Genomic DNA, 19,575 nt, shown 5'->3' with positions numbered 1-19,575 from the left:
AAGGATGCAAGTCATATTGGTTTAGGGCCTACTCTGAAGACCCCATTTTAACTTAATTACCTCTTTAAAGACTGTCCCCAAATATAGTCACATTATGTATATGGCAGGTTAGGGCTTCAACATATGAATTACATGGGGAGGGGGAAAACATTTCAGCTCATGATAGACATGAATTCTTGAAGACTTGGAAGACTGAAGCATTCCCTGTACACTTATTTCTTACAACAACTTTCTTATGATATCCTTTGTACTTTCTTGTCTCTTCTTCTTCTCTTCTGTCACCTTAGTGTATTTTGTAAAGATGGAATCAGGTTAATAAATATAATTTACACACAAATTTACCTTTTTTAGGGTGCAGTTCTAACACTTTTGAAATAGAATATGTGGAGATTCCATGTCTTATTTGATTACTTGTCCATTTACAAAATATTGGGTACATATCTACTCTGTATTTAGGACCTGTGCCAATGATGTTTTCTGCATGTTTCATTTCTTCCATTCCAAGTCATTGAAAGTGCCAGGAGGCATTTCTATTAAATGGAACAGTTTGAATACCACTGATACATTGAGGATCCAAAATACTTTTGTTTATGTGGGTTTTATATATATAAAGATAAAGATATTTACCATATTATAAATGAAAATGAACAAAATTAGAATATTTAAAAATCACAAACTCAATATATGTTAATAAAATAACTTTTTCTGGATTATCATAAGACAACTGAATTCTCATCTCTGCCTTTGCAGTCACTTTGTTATGTTTTGGTTAGTGTATATAAAACTTTGGCTTCACACAGATATATACCTTGAAAAGGGATGAATATTTTCATGTCTGTGTGTTCTTTGATATTATGTCAAAACTTGACAGGTGGTGGCTTCTTAATGTCATATCTGAAAACATGTCAATCACCTTAAAAAATTAAATCAACAGTTAAATTAAAGTCCATTGGTTTGATAATGTGGGATAGAGAGTCCAGAAATAGATCCATGCATACATGGACGGTTGATTTTGGACAGCAGTGCAAAAGTAATTCCATAAAATATAAAGGGTAAGTATAGTTTGTCAACAAATGATACTGAATAGTTGAATAGCTGTAGGCAAAAAAAAAAAAAATGTTAGACCTTAATGAAAAAATATGAAATTTCTAGGAGAGAATGTAGGAGAAATTCTTTGTAATCTTTTGTTAGACCAAGATTTCTTAGGTATGACTCCAAAAGCATGATTCATAAAAGAAGTGGATAAATTGGATGGCATCAAAATTCAGAATTTCTTTCAAAATTAGACACTGTTAACGGAATGAAGACAGGCTACAGAAAACGTATCTTATAAGGAACTTGGAGTATATTAAACTCTCAGTAATAAGAAAACAAATAACTCAGTTTTTAAAATGGCCTAAATATTTGCATAGACACTTCAATAAAAATATATGTGCATGGCTATTGAGCACATGAAAAGATGCTAAGCATCGTTAGTCAAAACCGTAATGAGATACCACTTCATACCCACCAGGATGGCCATAATAAAAAGGAACAGATAAGTGTTGGTGAGCATTGTAGAAAAATTGGAACCTTCATTTGTTACTGGTAGGAATGTAAGATAGTGTGACTGACTTTTGTAATTCCTCAAAAAGATAAACTGAGTAAATATATGACCCAGAAATTTTATTTCTAGGTATATACTCAAGAGAATTCAAAATGTATATTCACATAAAAACCTGTACACGAGTGTTCATGGCAGTATTATTTATAATAGTCAAATCAACTGATGAGTGGATAAATGTGATCTATCCGTAAAATGGAATATTACCCAGTAATACAAAGTAATGAAATACTGATGAATGGTACAACTTGGATGAATCTCATAAACATTAGGATAGGTGAAAGAAGCCAGTCGGAAAAGAACGTATTTTCTATGATCCAATTTGTGTGAAACGTCCAGAATAGGCAAATCTATAGAAAGAGAGATTAGTGGTTGTCTGAAACTGGGGGAGCCGATGGAGTGGGAAGTGTCCACTAAAAGTTACAAGGTTTCTTTTTTGGATGATGGTGATGCTCTAAAAGATTATGGTGATGGTTGCATAACTGTTAATATACTCAAAACAACAGAATTGCATTCTTTAAATTGGTGAACTTTATGACATGTATGTTATATCTCAGTAAAATCATTAAGAAAACTGCAGTGACATATCATTACATACCTACCTATTAGGGTGGCTAAAATGATAATATAATGACTAACCATACCAAGTGTTGGTAAGGATGTAGAACAGTTGAAATTTTCATATGCTGCTGGTGGGAATGTAAAGCGGTACACCACTTCTTCTGGGGAGCAGAAAACCACCTTCCAGGGTACAGTTGAGCCAAGGTTGATGGGCAGGTATGCAGAGGGAGTTGGAATATCACTGTGTGTACCTGTACGAGTCCTGGAGTGTGCTGGATCCTCATCACTAGGGCTGTATGAAGGTGGTCATTAAAACAAAACTACTGATGGTGTGACAGGAGCTAGAAAACATCCCTTTCTTCTTAGATATCCCTTCACCTTAGATATCCCTCCAGCACTCTACACTGACAAAGTTTAACTGCCCCTGCCCAAAAAAAGAAAAAAAGAAAAGAAAAAAAACCAGCTTAGCGTCCCTATCACTGAACAGGGACTGAAAGGGAGGAGAATTTGGAGTTGAGAGGGGATACGTGAGCTTGATGTTGCCTACTGCTGCTGGCAGAATCACTACCATGACTTCTATATCTGTTGGCAGGAGTCTGCAGTGCCAGCCATTAGCTGCAACTGCTAGTTTTTAGAACCAGGAGTAGAAAATGGTTTCGCTGTTTCCCTGCTGCTTTTTTTTATTTTTATTTTTTTTTTATTTTTTTTTGAGATGGAGTTTCACTCTTGTCACCCAGTCTGGAGTGTAATGGTGCTATCTTGGCTCATTGCAACCTCTGCCTCCCAGGTTCAAGCAATTCTCCTGTCTCAGCCTTCCAAGTGGCCGGGATTACAGGTGCATGCCACCACGCCTGGCTAATTTTGTATTTTTAGTAGAGATGGGGTTTCACTATATTGGCCAGTCTGGTCTCGAACTCCTGACCTCTCGTGATTCACCCATCTTGACCTCCCAAAGTGCTGAGATTACAGGTGTGAGCCACTGTGCCCGGCCTCGCTGCTGCTTCTGATCTCATTGAAGTGCTTCTCATTGGCAAGACTAACTCAAGCCTAGTTAGCAAAGAGGCCAGAAAGTACAGTTTTCAGGTTTCCAGGACCAACAGTACAGGTGAATTTTTTATTTATTTTTAAATTAAAAAAAATTTATTTATTATACTTTAAGTTCTGGGGTACATGTGCAGAACATGCAGGTTTGTTACATAGGTATACATGTGCCATGGTGGTTTGCTGTATCCATCACCCCATCATCTGCATTAGGTATTTCTCCTGATGCTATCCTTCCCCAATTTCCCGACCCCCTGTTATCCCCAAGCCCCCCACCCCCTGACAGGCCCCATTGTGAGATGTTCCCCTCCCTGTGTCCATGTGTTCGCATTGTTCAACATCCGCTTATGAGTGAGAACATGTGGTGTTTGGTTTTCTGTTCTTGTGTCAGTTTGCTGAGAATGATGGTTTCCAGATTCATCCATGTCCCTGCAAAGGACATGAACTCATCCTTTTTTATGGTTGCATAGTATTCCATGGTGTATATATGCCACATTTTCTTTATCCAGTCTATCATTGATGTGCATTTGGGTTGGTTCAAAGTCTTTGCTATTGTGAACAGTGCCGCAATAAATATAACGTGTGCATGTGTCTTTATAATAGAATGATTTTCAATCCTTTGGGTATATTAGCTATTTCTCCTAATGCTTTCCTTCCCCAGTCCCACCTTAATAATTCCAGTAATGGGATTGCTGGGTCAAATGGTATTTCTATTTCTAGATCCTTGAGGAATTGCCACACTGTCTTCCACAATGGTTGAACTAATTTACACTCCCACCAACAGTGTAAAAGCCTTCCTATTTCTCCATGTCCTCTCCAGCATCTGTTGTCTCATGATTTTTTAATGACCACCATTCTAACTGGTGTGAGTTGGCATCTCAATGTGGTTTTGTTTGCATTTCTATAATGACCAGTGATGATGAGCTTGTTTTCATATGTTTGTTGGCTGGCTATAAAGATGTCTTTTAAAAAGAAAAACAAACAAACAAAAAGATGTCTTCTTTTGAAAAGTATCTGTTCATATCCTTTGCCCACTTTTTGATGTTTTTTTTTTTTTTTGTAACTTTGATTAAGTTCTTTGTAGATTCTGGATATTAGCCTTTTGTCAGATGGGTAGATTGTAAAAATTTTTTCCCATTCTTTTGGTTGCTGGTTCACTCTAATGATTGTTTCTTTTGCTGTGCAAAAGCTCTGGAGTTTAATTAGATCCCATTTGTCTGTTTTGGCTCTTGTTGTCATTGCTTTTGGTGTTTTAGTCATGAAGTCCTTACCCATGCCTGTGTCCTGAATAGTATTGTCTAGGTTTTCTTCTTATGGGTTTTTATGGTGCTAGGTCTTATGTTTAAATCTTTAATCCATCTGGAGTTAATTTTTATGTAAGGTGTAAGGTATGAGGTATAAGAAAGGGATCCAGTTTCAGCTTTCTGCATATGGCTAGCCAGTTTTCCCAACACGATTTATCAAATAGGGTGTCCTTTCTCCATTGCTTGTTTTTGTCAGGTTTGTCAAGTATCAGATGATTGTAGATGTGTGACATTATTTCTGAGACCTCTGTTCTGTTCCATTGGTCTATATCTCTGTTTTGGTACCAGTACCATGTTGTTTTGATTACTATAGCCTTGTAGTATAGTTTGAAGTCAGCACAATCAGGTGAATTTTTAATATAGTAATGATAGTAATCTGGTGAGCTAAAATCAACTTTAGGGTACATAGAGAATTGGAATTTTTGAACTGTGTTTGCAAGACCTAATTCCCAAACTCACATATTTTGTTTATAGGTATACTTTCACCATGAAAAAGGAAATCTTTTTGTAAAATTGGAGCAGTTAAACATTTTTTTTTCTGCGTGTAATTGTAAAAGTAGCAATGAAACACTAGGTATTTGGGGACGAGGAAGGAAGAAAAATTACCCATGTTCTCATCTAACCAATTATAGTGGCTGTCATTTTTTGCATTTTCTCCTTTAGGCTATGGTCTTTTTACCTAGTTGGAAGTAAAGGAGTGTGGTCATTTAAAAATGTTACATCTTTTTCTGTATTACCAAATAGTTACATATTTTTTGTTTATTTGTTTTTTGAGATTGAGTTTTGCTCTGTTGCCCAGGCAGGAATGCAGTGGTGCAATCTCAGCTCACTGCAACTTATGCCTCCTGGGTTCAAATGATTCTTGTGCCTTATCCTCCTGAGTAGCTGGGATTACAGATGCATGCTACCATGCCCAGCTAATTTTTATGCTTTAGTAGAGATGGGGTTTTGCCGTGTTGGCCAGGCTGGTTTCAAACTCCTGGACTCAAGTGATCCATTTAGTCTGTAAATTTAAGACTGTTCTACAAAGTAAAGTCTGCTAGTAATAATAATCCTTTGTATATTAAATTATCACCAATTTGTCACCAGAAGAGAAGTGGAGAGATTTTGAAGTCTTACATCAAAGAACTTTCAAGATAGATAATAGCTTAAGAGTTATAACATGTACTCCAAAACTTAGAGTTTTATTTTTTCCCTCATAGTAGGCACTTAGGATAAATTGTTGAACTGTAGTGTTGGCTAGAAAAACTGATGGAATGGGCTGACTTCCACAGTAGGCTCCAATTTGATAACCTCCTCTCATTGGTTGTTGTTTTCTTTCTTTCTCATCTCCTGGGCTATCTCCGTAAGAATTTGGAAGATTACTAAGGATTTGAAGTTTTTTATTAAAAAAGAAAAACAACCCACTTATTTATTGAGCCAAGCTCTATACTGGAATTTTTCAAAGGTATGCTTGCGTAAAGATACTTAGGTATCCAAATACTGCAACAAAAATTGCCACAGTATTAAATGGAAGAAATTTCCCTTTGCAAACCAGGAAGAGCTTTGCCATATTGTTTATAAGTAGGTTTGCATTCATAACAAGCAAGTTGCATTGCCTTGACTTTGGCCTAAGCAAGATTTGTAATTACTGCATGTGAGTCTGATGGGAGCCTCAACCTGCCACAGAACCTACTTCATGATTTAATTTTTTGTAAAGGACTTCAAGCTGAGCCTTTTGTAGACTTCGCTCTTTCTGTAGCCTTAGCCTTGTTACTCTGTTGAGGTTTTGAATGGTGGGATTGGAATTAGTATACAAAACAGGCTATTATTTTTTTGATTTTGTATGTTTGTAAGAGTAGTACTTGCTTCATGTTTTTGCAAAGCTGCTAAGATTCTGTATAAGATAGGATCAGCTAAGTTATGTCGTAGTCACAACTACCCTAAACCTCAGAGCTTAAAGCATCAAAAGGTTAATCACTTCTTGGCCAGTTACATTGGCTCATGCCTGTAATTCTTGCAGTTTGGGAGGCCAGTGAATGAGGATTGCTTGAGCCCTTTAAGACCAGCCTGGGCAACATAGTGATAGTGAGACCCTGTCTATACGAAAAATAAACATTTAGCTGGGCATGGTGGTGTGCATGTATAGTCCCAACTTGGAGGCTGAGGCAGGAGGATCATTTGAGCCCAAGAGTTTTTTATTTGTTTTTGAAATGGAGTCTTGCTCTGTTGCCCAGGCTTGAGTGCAGTGGCGCCATCTCGGCTTGCTGCAACCTCCGCCTCCCAGGTGCAAGTGATTTTCCTGCCATAGCCTTTTTATTTATTTATTTATTTTGAGAGACAGGGTCTTGCTTATCACGCAGTCTGGAGTGCAGTGGTGCCATCATAGCTCACTACAACCTCAAGCTCCTGGGCCCAAGCAATCTTCTGCCTTATTCTCCTGACCAGGACTACAAGCAAGTGCCATCATACCCTGCTAGTTTTTAAATTTTTGTAGATACGGGGGCCTCCCTGTGTTGTCCAGCCTGGTCTCAAACACTTGGGCTGAAATGATCCTCTTTCCTCAGCCTCCCAAAGTGTTGGGATTATAAGCGTGAGCTGCCATTCCTGGCCTTACTGTGATTTTTATTAAAAATTTTTGTGGTAAAGTATATGTAATAAAATTTACTATTTTAACTATGTTTATATATTTCAGTGGCATCGAGTACACCTTGTTGTACAGCTGTCACTGTCTTCTTGTGATTTAAATTTGCATTTCCTGAAATGACTTGAACATTAAAAATTTTTTATTCCTCTTTTGGTGAATGTGTTTAGATTTTTTGCTGATTTTTTTAAACCATTTTCTCTCTCTCTCTCTCTGTCTCTGTCTCTCTCTCTTTTTTTCAACCTAGCCCAGCACAAAGCTGGTTTGTTTTTTAGTTTTCTTATTGTTGAGACCTTAATTAGTAAGCTGGACAAAGAACTTGAACAGATAATTCATAAAGAAAGAGAACTTGGTAAACTGTGGAAGTGTTCAGGTTGGCAGTAATAAAACTACTTTTTAACTAGCTGCTGTACTACCTGGTTATTTTTTATCTTTATATTTCAGTAATAGATGTTTTACTAGAGGGAGCAGTCTACTGTGCAAATGGGAGAATATTGTAAAGTTGGAGGAGCAGATAAATAGAATATTGACATTATGAAAAAATAAAACATTCAAGATAAAATCATTGCTTGATGAAGGTAGTTGGGGGGAAGAAGTATGATAAGGTCAAAAGGAGAGTACTCTTGGAATTGGGAGCTAGCTTTTAATCCTCATTTGCTGCTTCCTTCATAATTACTTGGTTCTCAGTAACTGAAATAGCATTAGCTATTCTGAGATTTCCAGCCAGTGTTCTGAAAGAGTGACAATTCAGTAATATTCTAGGTCTCTTGCATACTGCCTTCTCCTTAATCGTGTATGGCCTTAGATATGTTACATTACCCTGCCCCTTTCAACCTCAATTTCCTGAACCATGAGATTGGTATTGTGAGGATTAAATGATGGAATACATTCAGAATGCTTAGAACTGTGTGTAGCAATGGTGTAGGTGTATTAGTCTGTTTTCATGCTGCTGATAAAGACATACCCAAGACTGGGCAATTTACAAAAGAAAGAGATTTATAATGGACTTAACGGTTCCACATGGCTGGGGAAGCCTCACAATCCTGGTGGAAGGCAAGGAGGAGCAAGTCACTTCTTAATGGATGGCAGCAGGCAAAAAGAGAGAGCTTGTGCAGGGGAACTCTTCTTTTTAAAACTATCAGATCTCGTGAGACTTACTCACTATCACGAGAAAAGCACTAAAGACTTGCCCACATGATTGAGTTACCTCTGTCTGGGTCCCTTCCACAACACGTGGGAATTCAAGATGATTTTTGGTTGGGGACACAGCCAAACCATATCAGTAGGTAATTAAATAAAGGGTAGTTCTTAAATAATGTCAAAGTAATAAATGGATGTTGTAGTTTTTTATACTTCTTTTTTCTTTTAGGCAGTGACTAGTCTTTTAAAATGCCTTCTTTAAAGTTTCTAGAACATAATGCCAAGTAGAAATTAGAAGATGTGCAAGTAGCTGCAGGCTGGCATCTATAATCCCAGCTATTCAGGAGGTTGAGACAGGATGATTGCCTAAGGCGAGGAGTTTGAGACCAGGTTGGGCAACATAGTGGGACTCCATCTCTTAAAAAAGCCGAATGTGGTGGTGTGCTCCCATAATGCCCACCCCCCACAAAGATTTCAAAATGGTAATTTTTATTGTTGCCAATGTGTGTAGGCCAAAAAAAAAAAAAACAAAAAAAGAGACATATGGACATGCAAGATGAAATGCCAGTTAATTACTTAAAATTAATTTTGAGAACACAAAGACACTGTTTTGGATTTTGATGTTTTCTGCTGTATAATGGAGCAGAAATTTTTCTTTTTCTTCCTTTTTCTCTTAAGATCCAACTGAGGGGGAGAAAACCCATAGCATCTTAAAGATCTTTATTCTTTTATCATGTCTGTGCACTATTGTTAGTGGGTATAATGCTTTATGAAATGTGATCATTTCGGTAGTTTTATAAAATATGTTTTGACTTAAAAGTGTATAGCAGTAGTGATCATTAATTCATTCATTAGAATTTTTTATACTTCATTATACAATAGACTGTATGTGAAAATAGATACAAGAGAGATTTTAAAGAGTTGTTCATACTGTTTGGAAATAATGATATGTTAGAATTCCCTTTAGGATTTTTTTTTCCCCCGCTTGAGACCTGGGCTGTCATTGTTTTCATGTAATCAAAACCACTTAAAGTAACAAATGGTTTAATGCACTTGTTCTTCCTCTTGACGAACTCCTTTAAGAAGAATTTTGGAAGTATTTATTAATTTGCTTTAAAATAACAACATGTATTATGTATTAATATAAATACTGTTTTTCATGAAAATAATATTCCCCCCAGAATTGATGAGGAAAGAGTGGATTTGTTTTATATTTGCAGATCTCTTTAATATCTACTTTAATGAGAAGCAGCTGGGTCTTTTCATCTCTAGCTGCATTCATTCTATTGTCTTATGTAGCCTCTAGAAAAACCACTGCAAACTGGCAAGACAATAAGTGAAAAAGAAGTCTTAGGGGTTGGGCATGGTGGCTCACACCTGTAATCCCAGCGCTTTGGGAGTTGAAATCGGAGGATCACTTGAGACCAGGAGTTGGAGGTTATGGTGATTTATGGTGGTGTCACTGAATTCCAGTCTGGGTGACACAGCAAGACCCTGTCTCTTAAGAAAAAAAAAAAAAGTAGTGTTACTAGGATAGTAGTTGTGTCCTTGCATTCTCTGAGTGAGAAACTTCGGATCCCAGTTCTCTCCTCTAGGCCAAACAGAGCCCCCTGGGGCTTAATTTTAGAGTTGTTGGGTTTGCTTAGTATCTTGTTTGTTGGTTTGTCATTCAGAAGGTCAGGGGTCTTCTGAAAAATCAGTGTTCTAATTCATGTGTGTGTTTACATTCTCCTAAGTGGAGATCCATGTCTCTCTCCCCGCTCCACCTGTCCTGTTCCACCGTTCACTAGCTGGCCATCCTCTTGGAGTAAGCAGTGCCTCCTGTGGGTGAGTGTGCCCTGGAATTTGCCACTGCTTTGTTTCCAACCGCAGCTTTCTCAGGCTGTGCAGGACTAGGTTGCCTAGGTGACAGTGGCCTGTATCATGGAATGAGCCCACCAAATGACCAATTGCTGTACCCACATGGATATCATGCCACCTGTTGTCCTTGCATCTCACAGGCAGCAGTGTACCAATAGGACGATCTTTGCCATATCCCAGGCCATATTCAATGGCCGATCAGTCATGATATTTCTGGAGGGCAGCATCCCATGGGTGGGACACCCTTTGCCATGCTGTGGCTGCTATACCTTACTTCCTACTTATACAGCCATCTGAGTGTGGGCTAGGGAGCCCAGCCCTACGCCTGGCACCTGTACATCCACACTTGCACCCACTCTCCCTGGTAGATCATACAGTAGTATCAGATGCCAGTCTCAAAAGTTAATCCACAGGCGTCTAACTCCTCAGCAGTGTTGTGAATGGCTGGATCTGGGCTGGGTTCAGCTCCTACATAAATAACTGGTCATTGTAGAGCTGATCCACACCTGCGGCTTTAGTGACTCTGGTGATTTTTAGTAACCTAGATCAGTCACATTCCCGCCCCCCACCCCGCCATGGCCCTGTCACTCTTAGGTGGCAGTTGTAGTGCATACTGAGGTGACCACCATGACCAAGAATCTTAGTAATAGGGAAACTCAATTTGGTTCTGCAGAGAGAGCCTGATAAATTAATACCCTATATAAGGAAGGTAGCTGGTGCACAAATCACCCACTCCTAATCCTGGAGGACAATGATGAAAACAATATAGGACTCTTTCAAGGCCTGTAGTTGGAAAGAGTCTACTTTAAGTCCTTTAAGGAGGATCTATGGCAGGGCAAGTCTGGTGCTGGTAGCTGTAGTAATCTCATTTTCAATGTGGTGTGATGACTTTGTGGCAGTTAAAATGCTTGTTCTGGCTGGGCCCGGTGGTTCATGCAGGTAATTCCAGTACTTTGGGAGGCTGAGGTGGTCAGATCACTTGAGGTCGAGAGTTCACGACCAGCCTGACCAACATGGAGAAACCCCATCTATACTAAAAATACAAAATTAGCTGTGCGTGGTGGCGCATGCCTGTAATCCTAGCTTCTTGGGAGGCTGTGGCAGGAGAATGGCTTGAACCCAGGAGTTGGAGGTTGTGGTGAGCTGAGATGACGCCGCTGCACCCCGGCCTGGGCAACAGGAGTGAAACTCCACTGGAAAAAAAAAAAAAAAAAAAAAGCTTGTTTTTGGATCTTAGGATGTTGGGTGCTGCTGGGGTCTATTGCAAGAAAGTCCATGCTCCTTGCCTTTTGGTACCTTATGGGCTCTTCCCTGAGTTTCCCGGGAGATAAAGTGTGCACTTAAAGAAAATTAGTGTTCAATGTAGCATGGGCTGCCTAGATACTGCTGGTGGGAATCATGGAATAGGAGTGTGGTTTTATTTTGTGTCAGAACTTTGCGGAAGCTGATTAAACAGGGCAGTTGTAGGACTCAAGTGTTGGGCTGTTAATAAGTCTGATCAGAGTGAAAGCTTTTGCCAAGGATGTTTTCATTAACCAAGGATGAAGGTGAAAGTGGGAAGTTTAAAGAGCTTTCAGGCCCTGTGTAGTTACAAACATAAATGTGGTGATGTTGACTACTGCATTAATGCCCGTGACCCACTGGCAGCTTCCAGGAAACCAGAACCCTTTGGGTGTGGTAGGGGAAAGGTCTGTGTTCAAAGCTGGAACCGAAAGGCGGCAGCAGTAGAGAACTTAATTTGACTCAACATGAACAACCTTACCTGCTTCCGGCACAGACTGGATTGACCCATCGATAGTTGTTCTCGGGGTGGAGGTGCATGGCTTTTCTACTTGATGAAGAGATTCTGCTGGTAGTTAATTGATAACCAGGGAGACTAGCATGCTAACCAGTTAGGTGAGTGTTGGGCATCCCCCAATTTAGACAAGTGGCATTCAGCCATCTGAGATTGAGCAGTTAGGCTCAGGATCACCCAACTGGTTAGCACACCAGTAGTCTCCTTGGTTGTTAAATAACCAGACAGATCTCTCCACCAGTGTAGAAAAGGCATGCACCCCCACGTGCAAAGAGTAGCCACAGGCCTGTGTTGCTCTTAAATGCCTGGAACCATGCACCACACTGCTCTCAGCATGTGCTCACTGGAATCTGATGGATGCCAGAGACCCATTAAGTTCATGAGGGATGGGGATTGGGATTGTAGTAATTCCCCATTAAGGAAGAATTGCCTGTAAGAGAGCAGGCCAAAAGCGTGCATTAAGCTTCTGCCCATTGTCCCTCCCATTGGCCGCTAGGGATTGGCGCTTGGCCCTGATGGATAGCTGAGAATGGTCTAAAATAAACGTTATAACTAGGGTTCCCTAAGTGGATCCACATAGGAGCTTTAGAGTGAGTGTGCGAAGGATCAATTGCAGTTCTTCTGCTGTTGTGCTGCTTTGGGGCCACTCCGGGCAGGAGGACAGACAAATGTGCCCCTAGAGCTGTGCAGTGCTGGGTGAGAGGGATGGGCTGCAGTCCTCGGACCCCTCAGCACTAGACTCCTATCTCTTTTGCTTAAGGTGGCCCCTGGCTCATATCTCTGGTCTGGTGCCTTTTTGGTTTTGGAGCATTCCCTCCCCCACCAACTCTTTAAAAGAGAGTGATTGAGAGAGAGCGTGTGTGTGTGTTTCTGTCTACCTCACACTCTTGTGGGGTGAGTTGACATGAAAGGGGGTGTAGTCTAACTGCTGTTATTATGTTGAGTCCTCAAATGTGTTTTGTGGAGTTTAAGCTGTTAGGACTTTGAACTGGTAAATTGTTAAGACTGGAGTTTAAAACTGTTAGGATGCTAATGGTGACCTGATTTTACCTATTTCTGTTATTTGTTGTGGGAGAGTACAGTTTTAAATAAAACCATGTGTTCCTGTTATTTTCAACTTTGATTTATTTAAAAGCTGTCATACAAAGGGAACAGCTCGTCTTTTAATACATTATTTAGGAAATTTTTTAGTTTTAAATATACACTTGAATAGCAACTTAGTCACAACTTTCAGTTCTCCATGCTATTAATGTTTTGCCAAGTGATAGATTCTTGCTTTAATGTGCAATATTTTGGTTTATAGTTATCTTTTTTTTTTTTTCTTAAACTTTTAACCAAAGGAAAATTCCATTTTCTTCTTTCATTGACAGACATATGTAGAGTGTGTCGGTCGGAAGGAACACCTGAGAAACCACTTTATCATCCTTGTGTATGTACTGGCAGTATTAAGTTTATCCATCAAGAATGGTAAGTCATACTTTTAGAAAATTGTGTAAGTCTGAGCTTCAGTTTTGTCCTGTATATGATAACAGAGATCATTTTGATGACGTTTCTCTGTAATTATTTTTTAAATTTTTATTGGATTGTCCTGAGCACAGGAAACTAAAAAACTCTTTTTTTGGTAAAAATTCAAACATTTGGAGAAGAAATTATCCAGTAATTCTTAATACCATGGCTCTTATTTTGGTGTATTGCCTTCCGGGTACACATGATTACCCTTATGTTTATTTCTACCATGGAGAGCTTATTTTGTCCTCTGAAAGTGTTACGGTTTTCTAGTTTGGCTTGGCATAACAATAACTTACATTTATGAAGTACTTTGTGCCAAGAACTGTTCTGAGTGTTTTATATATCTCAACTCATTTAATCCTTATAAGAAAACTGTGAGGTGTGGAGTATTGTTATTACGCAAATGAAGAAACTGAAGCATAGGAAGGTTAGATAACTTGTCCTGGGTCTCATAGCCAGCCAGTTAATGGCAGAACCAGCATTCAGACCTAGCTACCAGGTACCAGTATTATCAGACCAGGATTAGAACTGATGTTGATGCTTGGAGATTCTTTCATATTCATTTCACTTTGAAGAAATTAATTTTGATTAATTGACCTTTTTTAATGGTAGAAAAATGTGTTGCTTTTATCTCTAGCTGTTGTAGTTTTTATTCTTAGAAAGCAGTTACAAAATGTTAAGAATATTCTAAATTTGAAATTTTTGAAACTATAAAAACTATGATATATAAATTTTTAATAAAAACAATGTTTTCAACAAAACAGTAGTGCTTCTTTGTTGTAAACACTGTATTTATGAATCTGTTTATAATTACAGCTTAGTTCAGTGGCTGAAACACAGTCGAAAAGAATACTGTGAATTATGCAAGCACAGATTTGCTTTTACACCAAGTAAGTTCTTAAGACGTTTTCACTGCATTGTTTTGATTATTACGGGTAGCATTAAAGTTGTTTAATATGATCAGTTGACAGAGGAAGAGGGAATAAAAGTGCTTAAGCAATTTTAAAGTAACTATTTTCAGCTTAATTATCTTTGATAGTAATAGGAAGTATTGCTATTTTATTTAGGAAAATATTTTTTAGAACTGTATGCTCCCTTTCAACACACACATATGTTTGAGATTTAATTTGTGGGGTGGGTTTTTTTGTATGTAAATTTTTTTTTACTTTTAATTGTAGACAAGTTCGAACACATACAAAAACCTAAGAAGTCCACGTGTACCCATCACTTAGTTTCAACTCATGGCTTGTCTTGTTTTACATATGCTCTTGTTCTCTAGAGGCCTTTTTATTCTTTTATTTTTTTCTCCATTTTTTTTTTTTTTTGAGACAGAGTCTTGCTTTGTCGCCAGGTGCCAGGCTGGAGTACAGTGGTGCAATCTCAGCTCACTGCAATCTCTGCCTCCTGGATTCAAGCAATTCTCCTGCCTCAGCCTCTCTAGTAGCTGGGACTACAGGCGCACGCCACCATGCCCAGCTAATTTTTGTATGTTTTAGTAGAGGCGGGGTTTCACCATGTTGGCCAGGATGGTCTCGATCTCTTGACCTCGTGATCCGCCTGCCTCAACCTCCCAAAGTGCTGGGATTACAGGCGTGAGCCACCACGCCTGGCCTTTTTTTCTCCATTCTTTTAAAAATAATTCTAACATTTATAATTTCATCTGTACATATTTCAGTATGTATATCTAAAAGGTAAGGGTTCTTTTTAAAAAGCATAACTAGAATACCATTATCCACCTAGAAAAATTCAGTGATGCCTTGATTTCATCAGATACTCAGTTATCTTCAGATTTGGACTATGTTTTGAGTTAAACTTGTGTAGATGAGGATAATAAAGACAAAGTTTTATTTTTTAAATAATAAATTAAAAATAGAGAGGGATCTCATTGTATTGCCAGGTCGGTCTTGAACTCCTGGCCTCAAGCAGTTCTCCTGTCATAGCCTCCCAAAGTGTTGGGATTACAGTCATGAGCCACATTGCCTGGCCAAACAAAGTTTTAAAAAATTACCGTATTTTTGTGAGAGAAACTTTTTAAGGTCAATAATCATAAGCCTTCATAAAATATTTTGCAACCTTTAAGATTTTAACTATAATTCATGTGGCTATTAATATTTAATATGGTTCATCTTAAATAAGTAGAGGATTGTGCTAGTAAATTATTAAAAATTTGAAGCATATTTTTTTATTCTGGGACCACCATATTGTCTTCCCTTACAAAGGATTTTTCATGTTTTAGTTGTGTGTGTGTGTGTGTGTGTGTGTGTGTGTGTGTGTGTGTGTGTGTTTGTTTGTTTTAAAGCATCTTGAGCTTCTCAATATAAATGCTGTAAAATAGTGTTTTACTTTATTTTTATTTGATGAGTATAAGTGATTAAAGTTACTACATTTTCACTTTTGGAGCTGTATATTCATCATCATAAAAAAAGCCAATTCTGTTATTTTATAGTCATTAATTTTCTGTAGTACATAAAAGCTATACAGCTTGTCAAGGTTTATAGGAGACTAAGACAAAATAGTTGAATATCTTCATGAAGTTCTATTGATAGGAATATTCACTTGGGTATTTAATAGTTATATTCTCTTTTATCTTTCTCAAAAAATCTCTATTATTACTGGTTTTGATGACTTGTTCTTGTATACTAGATATCCTATTGAAGTCAATGATCTGTGGGCATGTGTTATTAAAAGTTGCTATTTGTGGCTGAGCACGGTGGCTCACGCCTGTAATCCTAGCACTTTGGGAGGCTGAGGTGGACATATCACCGAGGTCAGGAGTTTGAGACCGGCCTGGCCAATGTGGTGGAAACCCTGTCTCTACTAAAAATACAGAAGTTAACCAGGCATGGTGATGGGCACCTCTTACCCCAGCTACATGGGAGACTGAGGCAGGAGAATCACTTGAACCTGGGAGGCCGAGGTTGCAGTGAGCAGAGATCACACCACTGCACTCCAGCTTGGGCAACAGAGTGAGAATCTGTCTCCAAAAAAAAAAAAGAAGTTGCTATTTGTTAATTGTTTATTTCTCAGTGTTCATAGGGGTGAACCATTTGCGATAGTGCTCTTATAAATTTTAGATCATTGCTTTTAATTTTTTGTTTTGGCCTTATTGGAGAAAGAGGCCAAAGAGTTTGTTTTTCCTGGACGTTCCTGTATGTTTCCCGTATGTTTTTTTTTATATGTTCCTTCTGAGCTACCTGTGGTAGAGCTTTTTAATAATAAGCAATGGTTTTTTATTGAACCATTTTAAAAGGGAATCCTTCTAAAATGTGGCAGAATCTTTTTCTGAATGGTCCAGAATGATTCAGAAGAAAGAATGGTTTTTTCTCGCTTCCCACTACATTTTGCAGAGTAGTGGGAAGATACGTATTTATCATTTGAAATTTTAAGCATTATGCTAACATTGGGAAAGTGGCTCACAAATGTCAGTGGGATGTTTGCACCAACTTGAAATGATCTGCTGCAGACTGTTGTGCTTTTTGAGTGCTATTTAATGCTTATATTTGGAGGAGTTATTTTTTGATGGCATGTTGTCAGCTTCATCTTTTGCTCCTGCTTGCTTTACATATGTTTTATAGTTTGTGAATCCAGTTGATTATATTGGTTGAATGTTAAAATACGTATAAATGGGCCTTGTATGAGGTTCTTGGCTATGAGCAAGGGATGTGAACATTTACTGAACAATTTTCCTGCTCATTTCGGATTTTGTTGATTTCCACATTTCGGATATGATTTACCTCATGAATGACTTCTTGGGTGAATGTGATATTGTAACTATTTGGTTTATTTTTTTAAATAGGAAAAAAATTAAGCACAAGGTAAATATTGGAAGTTTAATGTCTATTTTATATTTATGAATTAAGCTGTTTTCAAATATTCATGAAATTGTAAGTACTTTTTTCCTGCTTATAGTTTATTCTCCAGATATGCCTTCACGGCTTCCAATTCAAGACATATTTGCTGGACTGGTTACAAGTATTGGTACTGCAATACGATATTGGTTTCATTATACACTTGTGGCCTTTGCATGGTTGGGAGTTGTTCCTCTTACAGCATGTGAGTATTCATGCCTCTGGTTGGAGTTATTTAAACATTGCAGAAGTATTTAATATTATAAAGCAATATGTATCATTTTATTATTTGAATGATGTTTAGTTATTTGACGCCGTAATGTCATGTATTAGGAAAGCCTTACTTTGAAGATGTTCAACTGAACTAAGAATGAGTTTAACAGGTCAGTTTCTTGAATGAATGTGGGAAAGAACACAGCATACAGAGAGGCTAACCATGAAAGTTCATGAAAGAATTGAAAAAGTAAAATCAAATCATAATTAGATTTGAAGTATACTGGAGCTTTCAAGGACTGCAAAAGATGAATTCTTTTGGGATTCTGCAACCGTCCTTTAAAAAAATACTTACATGGCTGGGTGTGGTTGCTCATACCTGTAATCCCAGCATTTTGGGAGGCCAAGGGGGGCGGATCACTTGAGGTCAGGAGTTTGAGACCTGCCTGACCAACATGGTGAAACCCCCTCTCTACTAAAGATACAAAAATTAGCTGGGTGTGGTGGCATGCCTCTGTAATCCCAGCTACTTGGGAGGCTGAGACAGAAGAATCATTTGCACCTAGAAAGCAGAGGTTGCAGTGAGCCGAGATCCTGCTGCTGCACTCCAGCCTGGGCGACAGAGTGAGACTTGCCTCAACAAAATCAAGATAAAATAAAAATTAAAAAGTACTCATGCATGTAATGGTCCTAAATAGTTGGGAGGCTTATCTTTCAGATATAGGAAGCTCTTTGGGAGGTTGGTACTAATCAACCCCGCAATCCTCTTGGATTCTTTGTTGTTTTTATAGACATGGAGAGAAGTAGATGGTATATGGGTGGCAGAATATATAGACAGATTCATCAGAGCTAAACAAGAGTTTTAATTAGTGTAATTAATATCTTCATGTCTCCTTATAATATGATACAATAAGCTTGATGACATATGGAAATGAAATTCTTGGAAGATACACCAACTAGCAGAATATAGGTACTGTTGAAGAGTGAGTTAACTAGAAAATTGTACCAAGGAAATCTCACAGGATGTAACTCAGAGGGACAAAGTAGTTACAAGTATGAGAAATACATATTGAGTAATGGAGGCTAGTCTAGTGAAGATGAGGAAACAATTGGTGTCTTTTAGATAGAAAGACAGTGCTGGCCATGGTAAAGGAAAAGTTTCACAAACCTAAACACAGTTTCAAGTTTTCCAGAGCTGGGTAAAGTGTTAGTGATGGAGATATAGAGATTGTATGCTTCCAGATTATCCTATAAAGTAAAGAAAATAAGAGCGGCATCAGACTTAAAATTAGCAATGTTCAATGCCAGAAGACAATGGAATCTTCAAAATTGGACATTTTTGAACCTAAAATTCCCTTCCTGCAAATTATTCTCAGATGGAAGGAGAAACTACACTCGTTTCAATAGATGTACAGGTTTGGAAAATTTACCACCTTAAACCTTTTTGAAAAACCTGTTTGAGGATATACTTTACTAAATGAGCAAGGAGAGAAGGATGTGAGATACAAAGAAGACCTTCATATAGCTAAGGCTCAATTGTTAGTCTACGATAATTAATAGGTTTTGGGGAACAGCCTGGAACTAAAATTCCAGATGATCTTAACGTGGGAGAAATTGTGAGGGGAAGGTAGAAATTAAAGCTTTAAAAATTTCTTGTCTCATTTGTGGGGAGATTATAGATGTTTTAGATGTAGGTAGAAAAATATAGTGTAACTATGCATTAAAAATACAAGAGTAACCAGAGTCCAGAACTAGACTCACAACTACATTGTTACATGATTAACGACAAAAGTGCCACCAAAGATCAGTGGAAAAAAGATAGCCTTTTCAGTAAATGGTATAGCAACAACCAGATGGCCATACAGAAAAAAATGAGTCGTATCATTACCTCAATCTCAGCCTAACACAGAAATTAATTTGAGATGAATTAAAAGCCTGAGCGTGAATGTTAAAGAGAAACTTGTAAAATAAAATATAGGTGAATAAGCATAAAAGAAAATACTGATAAATTGAACATAATTAAAATTAAGAACTTCTCTTCATCCTTAGACACTTTTAAGAATAAAAGGCAATTGAAT

General features: G+C 38.0%; 1 protein-coding gene across 1 annotated transcript in view; it reads left to right on the top strand.

Annotated features, from left to right (window-relative positions):
* Positions 1 to 19,575, top strand: part of MARCHF6 (membrane associated ring-CH-type finger 6) — a 77,161-nt gene that overhangs the window by 7,075 nt on the left and 50,511 nt on the right. The window contains exons 2-4 of the mRNA XM_032279099.1: positions 13,298 to 13,394; positions 14,253 to 14,326; positions 17,346 to 17,489. Coding sequence (XP_032134990.1) covers positions 13,298 to 13,394; positions 14,253 to 14,326; positions 17,346 to 17,489 — 315 coding nt within the window. The remainder of the gene's footprint in view (positions 1 to 13,297; positions 13,395 to 14,252; positions 14,327 to 17,345; positions 17,490 to 19,575) is intronic.

Source organism: Sapajus apella, unplaced genomic scaffold, assembly GCF_009761245.1.
Source record: "Sapajus apella isolate SASKATOON/1434 unplaced genomic scaffold, GSC_monkey_1.0 scaffold11, whole genome shotgun sequence".
Lineage (NCBI taxonomy): Eukaryota > Metazoa > Chordata > Mammalia > Primates > Cebidae > Sapajus > Sapajus apella.
This window is presented reverse-complemented; position numbering and strand designations above follow the sequence as displayed.